Raw genomic sequence first — 13,191 nt, 5'->3', positions numbered from 1 at the left:
ATAGGAGCAGTATTATAGTAGTTATATTCTTGTACATAGGGGGCAGTATTATAGTAATTATATTCTTGTGCATACGGGGCAGTTATATTCTCAGTCTCCTCACTTGTGTGCTCCAGTCTGTGGTCACTTTTCCACTGATGGTGAAGGTCACCGGTGTCCCGTTCTCCAGATCTCTGATGTGACAGGTCATTCTGAGACAAATCCCCACTGAGCAGTTCTGAGGAAAGTGACAATGGTTGGGGCTGGTTATACTGGCGTTATACTGGTGTTTTCTGCGCTGCTGTTTGATATGAGATTCTTCGTTCTGAATTTGGGGTCAGAGCTGTTGCTTTGATGGCGGCCTTGATGTGACGTGCTGTAGCTGCTATTACTCTCATATTCTTGACATTCCGTCCACCTTTGGTTGTAAAGCCCGTGAGACCTGTGCCTCACACGATAACTTCTGATGTTTGTAGGAACATAAGGGGGAGCCACCTAGTCTCAGACTTAGGCCGTGCAATGCTCCTTGGGGAAATTAAATATGCAAATAGCCTCTTCAGAAGGAACAGGACTTGGTCTCTGGTGCTACCTGTTGGATGTAGCAATGTGGGAGTGGTGGAGGTGATATTCTACTCTGACACCACAAGTGGTTAAATGTATTTTATATTGTTGTATGTTATCTGAAAGTAGAACCCTCTGGGGCTGTAGTTTACCTTAAGGGGGTTTTAGACATAGCGATATCGGTAGCAATATCGCTATAACGTCACCGATTTCGTGATGTTATAGCGATATCGCTATGTGTGATACCTCCGACCGGCTCCCCGCTGTCCATCGCTGATCGCGCGAGATCGGCCGGCTCCATTTCTCGTTAGGCGCTTCCTGTGGCGCGGACAAGTGACGTGTGGACGCGGGCAGAAGGACGTCGGGATCGCCGCGTCTGAAAGGTAAGTAACGTCCGCTGTATCGCTGCTGCATCACTGTGAGATCTGCCTGTGTGGCAGCTCACTAGCGACCATTTAGCGATGCACCAGCGATCCTGACCGGGTTGTATCGTGGTCGGGATCGCCGCGTCTGAAAGGTAAGTAACGTCCGCTGTATTGCTGCTGCATCGCTGTGAGATCTGCCTGTGTGGAAGCTCACTAGCGACCATTTAGCGATGCACCAGCGATCCTGACCGGGTTGTATCGTGGTCGGGATCGCTGGTGCATCGCTAAGTGGAAAGGGGCCTTTAGTCTGGGATAACTACAATGGCTGGCCCAGAATAGGGAGGAGGAACTGAGAATTTGTGCCAGTTCAGGAAGTGTCGATTTCAGAGAAAGTGTGGTGAAGTGATAGCTGTGGTCATAGGCAGTGGGCTGCCAGGGACAGCGTGGGCCTGTTACTCTGGGAAGTGGATTACCATACAACCCAAGATGAATTTGGGGGCTCTTGGGTGCATTAAGCCTATGGATTTGCAGGGAAGGATGGACTCAAACTCTGTGAGAAGTAATGGTATCTGCGGGCACTGCTTGTGGGGAGAAGAATTCCTAGTGCTGGAGGAGTTAGAAAGAGGGGTGAACTGCCCATACCATGAACTAGTGCTGAAGTTACGTCCGGTACCTGTGGGAAAGATTGTAACCCGTTGGGCCCTATCCTACATACTTCATTGTAATGGCCATAAGCTGCCTGGTAAAAGTTTGAGTGTTTTAACGAATTCAGTATCCCCTGGATTGTGTGCTCTGAAGGTTCTGAAAGATCAAAGCCTGGAGCTAGTGGAGGCCTGTGGGCTACAAGGATGTGAGATGTACCCCACACAGCAGCACACCAGGACTGGGACATGATTTTCCTGTAGGGTGCCAGAGCGAGCAGAAGCAGCAGCTCTACCACAACCACCTCAATATCCACCCTTTAAAGAGCCTCACCACATGACCGATCACATGTCTGTAAATGGAGTGTCTGGTTTGGCTTTTTGTCCCAAATCTTGTGATAAGGCTCCTTAAAGGGTCGCTATTGACTTTTAGGATTGCTCCATCCCATAGGTAGCACCAGAGCCATCTGAAGAGGCTATTTTCATGTAGGAACAAAGAAACCTTCCTGTCTGTGAGCTCAGCCACTCCCGATGTATGCTGCCCTAGGAGACCCGACATTTACTCTAGCCGCCATACAGCTCATCCATAAACCTCGGAGAGTGACTTCACTATTTGACATTTTCCAGTGTTTCGGAGATTTTGCGTTGATCCTTGTATTTATGGCCGATGATGTCTTGATTGATACTTACGAAAACCGGGTTCAGTTTCAGAAATTCTTTAAAGTTCTCCGCTCCCAATGGTTCCTCCAGATTGGTGGCGCACATGGCACTCTCTGGCTGGAAAGACATAAGGACGGACAGATTCCTGCTCAGGTTACATGTGGTTGATAGGATCAGAACCAATGCCAGGGAAGTCACCTGGCACCGCCACCGGTAAATGGACTTAGATGTGGTGTAACATAATGTATCTCAGTCTCCACCGTCCGTGCAACAAGCTCGATCATAGCAGAACGTTCTCATGGCAAGCGTGGTCTTCCAGATCCCCAGCTAGGACCTCACGTCCTCTCCATATACTCCTTGTTGTGAAGGTCTTGCACTGTGTATACTTCAGGTATTTTTATCCAGAAGTTTTGTTACAATGTGTTGTTCTAGTAATCGTGTAGATGTGGGATTGGGACAGGACGGCCATACGGCGACACCTTAAATAGTGTGAAGCTTTTTTTTTTTTTTTTTAAACTCGTGTAATAAAACTTCTACTTTCATTTATAGTTGAAGAAAGATTAGTGGAACATGACAATCTGTGGCTGACTGGTGTTTATTTCTCTGCAAGGCGCTGAGGTGGCTGAAATGCTGGCAGTGAGCTGACTGCTTCAGACCCATGTACAGTTGTGCTCAAAAGTTTACATACCCCGGCAGAATTTTTTCTTTCTTGGCCTTTTCTCAGAGAATATGAATGATAACACCAAAACTTTTTCTCCACTCATGGTCAGAGGTTGGGTGAAGCCATTTATTGTCAAACTACTGTGTTTTCTCTTTTTAAATCATAATGACAACCCAAAACATCCAAATGACCCTGATCAAAAGCTCACATACCCTGGTGATTGTGGCCTGATAACATGCACAGACGTTGACACAGATGGGTGTGAATGGCTACTAAAGGTAACATCCTCACCTGTGAACTCTTTGCTTGTAATCAGTGTGTGTGCATTAAAGGTGAGTGAGTTTCTGGGATCCAGACAGACTCTTGCATCTTTCATCCAGCCACTGACGTTTCTGGATTGTGAGTCAAGGGGAAAGCAAAATAATTGTCAACGGATCTACGGGAAAAGGTAGTTGAGCTGTATAAAACAGGAAAGTGATACAAAAAGATATCCAAGGAATTGATAATTGCAGTCAGCAGCGTTCAAACTGTGACTAACAAATGGAAAATCAGGGGCTCTGTAAAAACAAATCCACGGTCAGGTAGACCAACAAAAAATGTCGTCCACAACTGCCAGGAAAATTGTTTGGGATGCAAAGAAAAACCCACAAATAACATCAGCTGAAATACTGGACTCTCTGAAAACTAGCGGTGTGGCTACTTCAAGATGCACAATAAGGAGGCACTTGAAGAAAAATGGGCGGCATGGTCGAGTCACCAGAAGAAAGATATTACTGCACAAATGCCACAAAGTATCTCACCTACAATACGCAAAACCGCACAGAGACAAGCCTCAAAACTTCTGGAACACGGTAAATTTGGAGTGATGAGACCAAAATTGAACTGTTTGGCCACAACCATAAACATTACATTTGAAGAGAGGTCAACAAAGCCTATGATGAAAGGAACACCATTCCTACTATAAAGCACGGAGGTGGATCGCTGATGTTTTGGGGATGTGTGAACTACAAAGGCACAGGAAACTTTTTTCAAAGATGATTAAAGCATGTTAGCAGCAAATACTGGAGGCAAATTTGCAATCATCAGCCTGAAAGCTGCACATGGGACTTACTTGGACGTTCCAACATGGCAACGATCCAAAACACAAGGCCAAGTCGACCTGTCATTGGCTACAGCAGAACAAAGTGAAGGTTCTGGAGTGGCCATCTCAGTCTCCTGACCTCAATATCTTTGAGCCACTCTGGGGAGATCTCAAGCGCACAGTTCATGCTAGACAGCCCAGGAATTTACAGGAACTGGAGGCTTTTTGCCAAGAAGAGTGGACAGCTTTGCCAGCTGAGAAAATAAAGAACCTCATCCACAATTACCACAAAAGACTTCAAGCTGTAATTGAAGTTAGAGGGGGCAATACACGGCATTAAGGAATGGGGTATGTAAACTTTTGATCGGGGTCATTTGGCTTTTTTCTGGTGACTCGACCATGCAGCTCATTTTTCTTCACGTGTCTCCTTATTGTGCATCTTGAAACAGCCACACCGCTCGCTGTCAGAGAGTCCAGTATTTCAGCTGATGTTTTTGTGGGTTTTTCTTTGCATCCCAAACAATTTTCCTGGCATTTGTCACAGGTGAGGATGTTACCTTTAGTAGCCATTCACACCCATTTGTGTCAACTGTGCATGTTATCAGGGCGCAATCACCAGGGTATGTGAACTTTTGATCAGGGTCATTTGGATGTTTTGGGTTTTCATTATGATTTAAAAAGAGAAAACACAGTAGTCTGACAATAAATGGCTTCACCCAACCTCTAACCATGAGTGGAGAAAAAGATTTGGTGTTATCATTCATATTCTCTGAAAAAAGGCCAAGAAAGCAAAAATTCTGCCGGGGTATGTAAACTTTTGAGCACAACTGTAGTTCAGTTAGTTAGTTAGCTTTGGTCGTTTTGGGGTGGGGTTGATGCATAAGAGCTGTTGGACCTGGATAGTTAGAGGTTGTAGGTGAGAGGAGGTTAGGATCAGTGTTGGTTGGGTCTTCTCCCATGAGGATGGAGCCCTCACCAGTCTGATGCTTTACCACCCAGTTATCTTTGTAGTCGTTTACTAGTCATTAGCATCGTTGTGCATTGGTGGTTCATTAGTTACTGACTTTTGGAGGTATGATAACATTGACACAGTATTCGGTACCTGAGTGCTGGTGATGTTTGGTTTCTCCCATACTGATGTGTTTCCCAGTTGGATGGGAACCATGAAGATGATGGAGACAGGCAGCTGGCGCTGGCCCAGATTAATCACCTGCAGGGGAAAGAGCAAGCGGCCATTCATTGATTTCATATGACTTTGTGTATTACTGATGTCTACAGCCATTGTTCTATGATCAGTGGACGTCCATGTGCTGTGTGCTCACCTGGTACACATGACTGATGCTGTGGTCCGAGGATGAGAAATTCTGATGTTTGCTGGTTTTTTCTTGTCTGCACCAAGTTCAGAGCATTTATGTAAGGACTGGACCATCTCTTAAAAGCCTCTAATCATAGACGCATAATACTCTTGGACTGACATGATGAAACCCAGAAGACAGAAAGACCATACAAACCCCCTTGCCCTCAGATCTATCTCCAGGTCTCGACAACAATAGACTTTCCACTAGGATTCCACTTTCAAGTTCCTCTTTCTCCAGCCTCTGTGGCTCACACCATGGCCACTGCTCTTGCATGTCATTGCTCGACTACTGCTTGCATAGACCCTTTTTAGTCAATATCTTTTCTTATTTCAGTGATCACATACTCTATTGATGGGTCATTTGTACAGTACTAGCTGCTTGAGTGTTTCTGTCTCATAACTCTCTTCATTACATGCTCACCTATTGATGGCCACGTAGACCGAATAGAGGACTCTAACCCCAGATGATGCTATCAGCTGGTTGGACGGTCCTCCATTATCACTGTAGGGGAAAAAGAGGGTCACAACCACTCAGATTTGGGAATGTCTAGATGGTCTTTTATGATGGACAATGTCCCTGGTGGCCATGGAGCTTATACTATAAACAGATTATGGTCTCCAAGGCCCTTGAGGCATGATGTAGAGGTTTGTGAAGAGACCTCAGGACATTGCCACATCCTCTCAAGTGTGATTGTTAGTTACCTGCTCACATTGGCTCTTAAAGTCAATGTTTCTCCCAGATCTGCCACCGGAGCTACGTAAAAACTGACCGAGAAGACAGCCTAAAAGAAATGCAAACCCTCAGTAAGACTGAGTATTGTCTATGTTGGGTGGAGGCTGTCCACATTCCCCTTGGGTTGTCTACATCTTCCTCAGACTGTCTCTCCTTGAATACTGAAGGTCTCTTACCATAGTGTTGGGTTTCAGCAGAGGTCGGTTCACTCCACAATTTACCACTCTCTCGTTCTTGAGAGTCGAGCATGTGATTGTAACATGCTTGTTGCTCTAGAAGATGAACAGTTAAGAGCGTTACCCAAGTGTCTCTGGACAAGACCTGGCCTTGACATGAAGACATACCTCGGTGAGAGTTACCCTGCGATAAGACAGGCCATAGGGAAAGGGAATGAGAACACGAGTGTTGTAGGAATCATCTCCCAGGTTCTTCACCGATACTGTGACATTGACACCATGAAACAAGCCAACCACCAAGTGCGTGAGACTGTCACAATACAACAAAAACCATCAAGAGGCCAACAGAACTGATACAGTCATTTACCACTACCAGGACATTACAGGGGCAAGAGACACAGGTATATAACAATGATACTACAAATCCAACTGCTGGGTCAACACCAACAACTTCCCTGATTTTCGACCCTGAGGACGTTTTTCTGAATGAATTGAGGCTGAGCGTTTTTTCCTTACTTGGTGAATGTCAGATTCACCCGCAGATCATCTTCGCACCCGCCATCTCTGCCACAGTTCTCAAATAATATCTGTAAAAAGTAATTGGAATGCATTACTTGATCTGTAAGATGTTGGAGACTGATGGCCAGTAACAAACATCCAGGATCTTAGTCTCAGCCGCGTAGCTGCAGTTTTAGGCCATCAATGGCTGGAGAGCGGGTCTAGTAAAACTAGTAGTTTATAGTAAACTGGAAACCTGAGTGGTGAGGGGTCATTGGTGCAGGTGTGTTCTGCTTTCCCACCTCTTTTATCAAAGTGGATCGTGAATCCTCACTCAGGACGGCATTTCCAGTCAATGAATAGTTGAGAGCAGCACGGAGAGGAGTAAAGTTGTCCTCCACACACTCCTTGGAAAATGAAGCAGGAGAAAGATGAGAAAATACTGACTGTCCATGGTGCTAGGATGTAGAAGGTGTGGGAGCAACTTACCGGTAGCTCAACAGAGTGATGCCGACAACTGTAATTATCATTTAAAGTCAATGTTTCCTTAATGGACCGTCCACCGCTGGAGAAGAGGGCCCGTGTGTTAGTGCGGCCGGTATCCAGCAGGACATTGTATGTCATCTGACCAAAGTATTCACCTAACCAAGAGAAGAACCTATCACTGAGGATCCATGAGTGGGGACTGCACAGAGGTCACAGCCCCGAATGACCATAATATATATACTTCAAAATCTCAGGTCCAGTCTTGTACATTCAGATCCGAGGCAGATCTGATCCGACTGGTCACCTCACTGTGGAAATTATGTTTTCCTGGAGGACATTCGCGGCAAGACTGCTGTGTGAATCAAGTGTAGTCACGTCATTCCTCCTGTTCCCAGACCCTACTTGGAGCCCCTCAAATCTGCATGTCTTTGCAGGACAATGTCCATCCCTCTGCATCATATACAAGGATTACATAGGGGGATCTTGGTCTTCACTCACCAGAAACTTCTTTGCTTTTTAAGTGGACAGTAAAACACACAGTAATGGTTGTCACCAGCCCTTGTCTGTGATAGTCTGCACATTCATAGAGACTGCGTGAAATCTCACTAGGATCAAACATCATGGAGACTGAGATTTTCAGGACAGGACGGGATCTGCAAGAAGAGTCCTTGGTGAATGGTTAGAAGTAACAGAGAAGCCACCATGGCCATAGACTGAAGATTCTGTGGGTCGCCTGACAATAAATTAGACGGACAACAATTGTTCCTGCCTCCAGAAACACGGACGGTGGATTATCAATGACTGTTTCGGGTGGTTTTAGTATCTTTGCTGTGATGTGGTCAAAAAAATGGAAAATTCTTATTGACACACATTGTCTACAGCAGGGTTACCCAACTCCAGTCCTCAAGGTCCACCAGCAGATCATGTTTTCAGGATTTCCTTAGTATTGCTAAGGTGATAATTGCTTCACCTGTGCAATACAAAGGAAATCCTGAAAACATGATCTGTTGGTGGGCCTTGAGGACTGGAGTTGGGGAACCCTGGTCTACTGCAATGTTAACGGATGAGATGGAGATGTTCTGACTTTATGAATTGTATTCCTGAGAATTAATAGTAAATATTATGATGCCCAATTTTTATCATGAAAGTATTCTATGACTGATATCTGTATTGAGAGTAATGTAAAAACTGTAAAGCCGTGAAGCTGATGTTCTCCAGCATCACCATTGTCCTTGTCTCACCTCAGTATGAGAACTTGGCCTTCTCCCCCCACAATCAGGTCCGGCAGATTGTCCCCCGTCATGTCTACACTTCCAGTTATCGATCGTCCAAAGTATTTCATCATCCTACTGACCTGCTGACCGGAGATACGCTGGAAAGGAGAGACTATGACAGACAACTATGTGGATAATGAATGCAATTTTAACACTAGGAGTCATGCTTTTTTAGTGCCATGTATGAGTAAGATCTGCTCCATGTGCTACTTACTGTCAGTGGCGAGAACAGGATATGCGTGGACCTCCTCGACTGCAATGTCATGTCAATCTGTTAGCCTTCACCCACCTGTACATAGGAAGCTTTAAAGCCGCCATCCTGGCCAGAGAAGATGTATACTGAGCCGTGGTTGTTATCTTCACAGGGTGCACCCACAGCCAGGTCAGAAAAGCCATCCCCAGTCAGGTCCGGAAGGATGGAGATTGCAGAACCAAAATGACCCACCACCTGGCTTCTGTCACCATGAAGAGTCCACAGACAGGTGAAGGTGACATTCATGTTATCTGGAGCAGGAGAGTCCACTACCTAAGACAAAAATGATCAATAATTACACTAGAAACACCAAGGGGCTCAAACATGCCATTGCAAGCAAAGAAGTGACCCCTCAGCCCAAACGTGCATCACTACTGTGAAGTGTCATGGTGTGTTTTGAGTTTTGGAGTTTTGGGTAGGTGGTGTAGGAGTTAACTCTCTGTGGATCTGGGGAGGGTTTTTATAGCTTCAGGGGAGAGCCGTCCCGACGCTTATACTCCTATCTGAGAGCGCCCGACCCTTCTCTTGTCCGTCTGCCTGGTATTCTGACCCTGCTCTGTTACGGTTTACATCTCTGGTTTGCTGACTCTGTACCTGCTTTGCCTGTGCTGTGTATGACCCTTGGCTTTGTCTGACCTCCCATCTGTATATCCCTCCTGTACCGCGCTTGCCCGTACTGTGTATGACCTCCGTTTTGCCTGACTCTGAGTTTTCTGTATAGTGTCCTGCCATCTCTGAAAGCAGGACGCTAAACCCCGCCCCCTTGCAGTCACACGACCGTAGGTCCTGTGACTGCTTGCTAAACTTCAGCGTCCACAGGTCCTGTGCATCAGTACTTTCCGGCTGTACCTGTCCCCGGGCCCCCTACAGTGCGGGTGAGCTGAGGCTGTGCGCCGGTGATGATAAGCGACCTATAACAGTTCATTCCCCTGCCCCTGAGAGTAAGAGGTGTGAGTGTGGGAATTACAGCTTGCATCATGGACCCCATGCAAACATTATCTGACCAGGTTAAACAACTATCACAGATGTTTCAGAAACTTAATGTGGAGCAGCGCTCTATGGCCCAAACCCAGCAGCAGCTGGTTAATACTGTCCAGGGAGCTCTCGGTCCTGAGATCAGGGACGTGTCACTTACTTCCCCGGAATCTCCGGTTAAACTGCTGGACTTTCTTTCTGGGGATAAAAGGGAGTACAGGGCTTTTAGAGAGGGATGCAAATTGTTCTTTTCACTGAGACCCAGTTCGTCTGGGGGAGAATTTCCCTACTTCGGGGTGCCCCCCAAGCCTGGGCGTTCTCTCTAGCCCCCACAGCCCCAGAACGTATGACTGTGGATACATTTTTTGAGGCCTTGGGCCGCATTTATGACGAACCAGACGGTTTGCTTGGCAGAGGACATGGTGATGAGCACACGTCAGGGTCGGCAGTCAGCAGAGTACTTTTTTCGTCCAGGAGCTAACGTTCTTGGGACTCATAATCTCGCCACAGGGGTTTCGGATGGATCCCAAGAAAGTGCAAGCTATTGTGGAGTGGGTCCAACCTCAGGACCTGAAAGGACTCCAGCGCTTGTTGGGATTCGCAAACTATTACCGTAGATTTATCAAGGGCTTCTCACAGATTGTGAAACCTCTCACTGATCTCACATGCAAAGGGGCTGATATCAAAAATTGGTCCCCCTCGGCGAAACAGTCCTTTCTGGTTTTAAAAAATTGTTTTATGTCTGCTCCAATACTTGTGCAACCAGATCCGTCCTTGCTATTTGTGGTGAAGGTTGACGCCGCTGAGGTAGGGGTAGGGGCTGTGTTGTCTCAAGGGCCAGCTACCCTGACTAACCTTAGACCTTGTGCTTATTTTTCCAAAAAGTTTTCTCCGGCAGAGAGAAACTAAGATGTTGGGAATAGAGAGCTTTTGGCAATTAAGCTGGCATTTGAAGAATGGAGATTTTTTGGGAAGGGGCAGAACATCCGATTACGGTCATCACTGATCACAAAAATCTGGAATATATCAAAACTGCTAAGAGACTGACCCCCAGACAGGCCCGTTGGTCACTTTTTTTTTCCCGATTTCAATTCTCAATTACGTTCCGTCCAGGATCTAAAAATGTGAAAACAGACTCATTATCACGCAGTTTTGAACCATTGTCTGCCCCTGATCCTTTGTCATCCATTCTTCAACCTGGGGTAGTTTTAGCTGCACTGTCATCGGAACTGGAGCGGGAGATTATGGAGGCTCAATCTTTAGCTCCAAGGTCCAAACCCGCTAAAAAATTGTTTGTCCCGCAACACTTGCGTTCTGATCTCCTGCGAGAGTTTCATGACTCTAAACTGGGCGCTCATCCAGGTATTGCTGCCACAGGTGAGGCGGTAAAAAGAGTCTTCTGGTGGCCATGTATGTCGGGGGAGATTAAGAAACATGTCACTGCATGCGGGGTGTGCGCACGTTCAAAGAGCTCTCAGTGCCAGCCGGCCGGGGAATTGGTGCCTTTACCAATTCCAAGAAGGCCTTGGACTCATTTGTCCATGGACTTCATCACTAACCTCCCTCCTTCTCGGGGTAATATGGTAATTTGGGTAATTGTGGATAGATTCTCTAAGTTGGCACATTTTGTACCCATGACTAAATTACCGTCTGCAGAAGTTCTATCTCGACACTTCCTTTCTCAAATTGTTCGTGTGGCGCCCCTGAGGCTTCAGTCGCCACAGAGGTACTGCACCTCCTCCTGAGGTGTGGTACCCCACCATCCAGGTAAGGTGGGAACTCCTAACCACGCTCCAACACCTGCACCCCTCACCACAAAGTAGTGTAGCAAAGCCACATTGCGGCTCCCTGCTTGGAGTGTAGCAGAGCACCTTTGGTGGTTCCCTGCTTGGAACACGAAATGTGCTGGGAGGCGGGAGGAGTTAGAATACATAAAGAGCGGGAAGAGTCAGTCAGTGAGTGAGAGAGAGAGAGTCACTCGGAGAGGAGTGAGGATCCCTGGAAGAGGGATGGAGGAAGGAGTGCTGCAGCTGCCTCAGTGATCTGAGCCAGCTGGCACAGGAAAGGAAAGAAGGAGAAAGACATTAGACTGAAACCTGATCTTCTATGAGAGAGAGAGGGATTAGTATGGAACGAAGGAGTAAAAGGGAACACAGAAGACGTGGGTTAGAGGAAGAACCCTGCCTAGAAGTTCTAAGCGCAAGGCCGGGGCCCGGTCCCCGAGGTTGTATGGATACTGAAGGTCCTGCAGCAGACACCGGAGGAGTAGTGGGCTGTAAATGCACTACTCCCATCTAAGACTTGGGGGCACAACAGCAACTTGGATAGTGAGCTGGGATTCAGGAGTAAGGAGTCCCCGAAGCAGGCTTCAGCTGTCTGCTGTACAAGTAGAGTTGGGAACATCTGTCAGGAGGCACTCCAGTGTAACTCAGTACTAGGAGTACTTCACTTAAAGGCGCTATAGAGGAGACGTTCAGAAAGGCACATGTTGGCGGAGTGTTGGAAGGGAGCGTCCTATCTTGCCTGGAGGTTGACTGAGCCCAGGACCCGGAGGACACAGCACGGAGGCAGGCACCTGTGTGAACTGCAGACTGTGAGTAAAGCTTTGGAACTACATGCCCTGGTGTCCTCCACTTATTCCCGCATCACTACACCCCGCACTACTACATCTGGGCACTGGCCTCTACACCGCCTTGTGCCTCTCCTTCATTGCTACATCTACACTGCCCTGAGACTACAGCTCCACCTGTGGGGAGCTTCACCATCTTGGCTGCAACCCACCACCAGCCCCAGAGGATCTGCATGCAACGTCGGCCTAACACCTCACTTGCCGAACACCACAGGTGGCGTCACGAACTATTCATAAACTTCATTTCATTGTTCATTCATCCCCTTTTTGCCATGGAGCCCCAGGGCCACGGACCGGGTCACAGCTTCCGTGACAACTCCCATTGAGATCAACGGGCCCGGTAACGAGTACCCCGCTAGGCCCTGGTGGGGCGCTCCATTCGCCTCCATGGGGTACCTACTAACATTGTCTCGGACAGGGGGACACAATTTGTGGCTAAGTTTTGGCAGGCTTTCTGTAGGAAGTTGGGGACATCTCTGTCTTTCTCCTCAGCTTACCACCCAGAGAGCAAAGGATAGACGGAACGCACCAATCAGTCATTGGAACAGATCCTCCGGTGCTTAACTTCCACGTTACAGGACAACTGGTGCGAGGCTTTACCATTGGCGGAGTTCGCCTTTAACAGTCGAATAAACCAATCCACGGGTAGGTCACCATTTTTTATTAATTATGGATTGAACCCTCACTTTGGTAAGTTCTCACGGCTGGATTCAAGCTGTCCAGGGGCGGAAGACTCCGTCAGCAGGATAAGTGATTTATGGGCTAAGGTTCGGACGAACATTTCCAGAGCACAAGAGAAATATAAACGTTTTGCTGACAGTAAGAGGGATCCGGGTCTGACACTACAGTGTGGGGATAAGGT

The 13,191-nt window shown here is 47.2% G+C and overlaps 1 protein-coding gene across 1 annotated transcript in view; it reads right to left on the bottom strand.

The window, feature by feature from the left end:
* LOC141073146 (integrin alpha-M-like) overlaps positions 1-13,191 on the bottom strand; it is a 68,071-nt gene that overhangs the window by 10,206 nt on the left and 44,674 nt on the right. Inside the window, exons 14-27 of the mRNA XM_073560513.1 lie at positions 8,762-8,998; positions 8,440-8,570; positions 7,697-7,851; positions 7,202-7,353; positions 7,015-7,119; positions 6,731-6,801; positions 6,383-6,524; positions 6,215-6,310; positions 6,008-6,087; positions 5,727-5,807; positions 5,271-5,337; positions 5,051-5,158; positions 2,237-2,323; positions 104-217 (exon numbers count right to left, since the gene is read on the bottom strand). Coding sequence (XP_073416614.1) covers positions 104-217; positions 2,237-2,323; positions 5,051-5,158; positions 5,271-5,337; positions 5,727-5,807; positions 6,008-6,087; positions 6,215-6,310; positions 6,383-6,524; positions 6,731-6,801; positions 7,015-7,119; positions 7,202-7,353; positions 7,697-7,851; positions 8,440-8,570; positions 8,762-8,998 — 1,626 coding nt within the window. The remainder of the gene's footprint in view (positions 1-103; positions 218-2,236; positions 2,324-5,050; positions 5,159-5,270; positions 5,338-5,726; positions 5,808-6,007; positions 6,088-6,214; positions 6,311-6,382; positions 6,525-6,730; positions 6,802-7,014; positions 7,120-7,201; positions 7,354-7,696; positions 7,852-8,439; positions 8,571-8,761; positions 8,999-13,191) is intronic.

Source organism: Dendrobates tinctorius, unplaced genomic scaffold (assembly GCF_039654945.1).
Source record: "Dendrobates tinctorius isolate UK_male_01 unplaced genomic scaffold, ASM3965494v1 ptg000297l, whole genome shotgun sequence".
Taxonomy (NCBI): domain Eukaryota; kingdom Metazoa; phylum Chordata; class Amphibia; order Anura; family Dendrobatidae; genus Dendrobates; species Dendrobates tinctorius.
The sequence above is the reverse complement of the archived record's forward strand: the minus strand, read 5'-3'. Positions and strand labels throughout refer to the sequence as shown.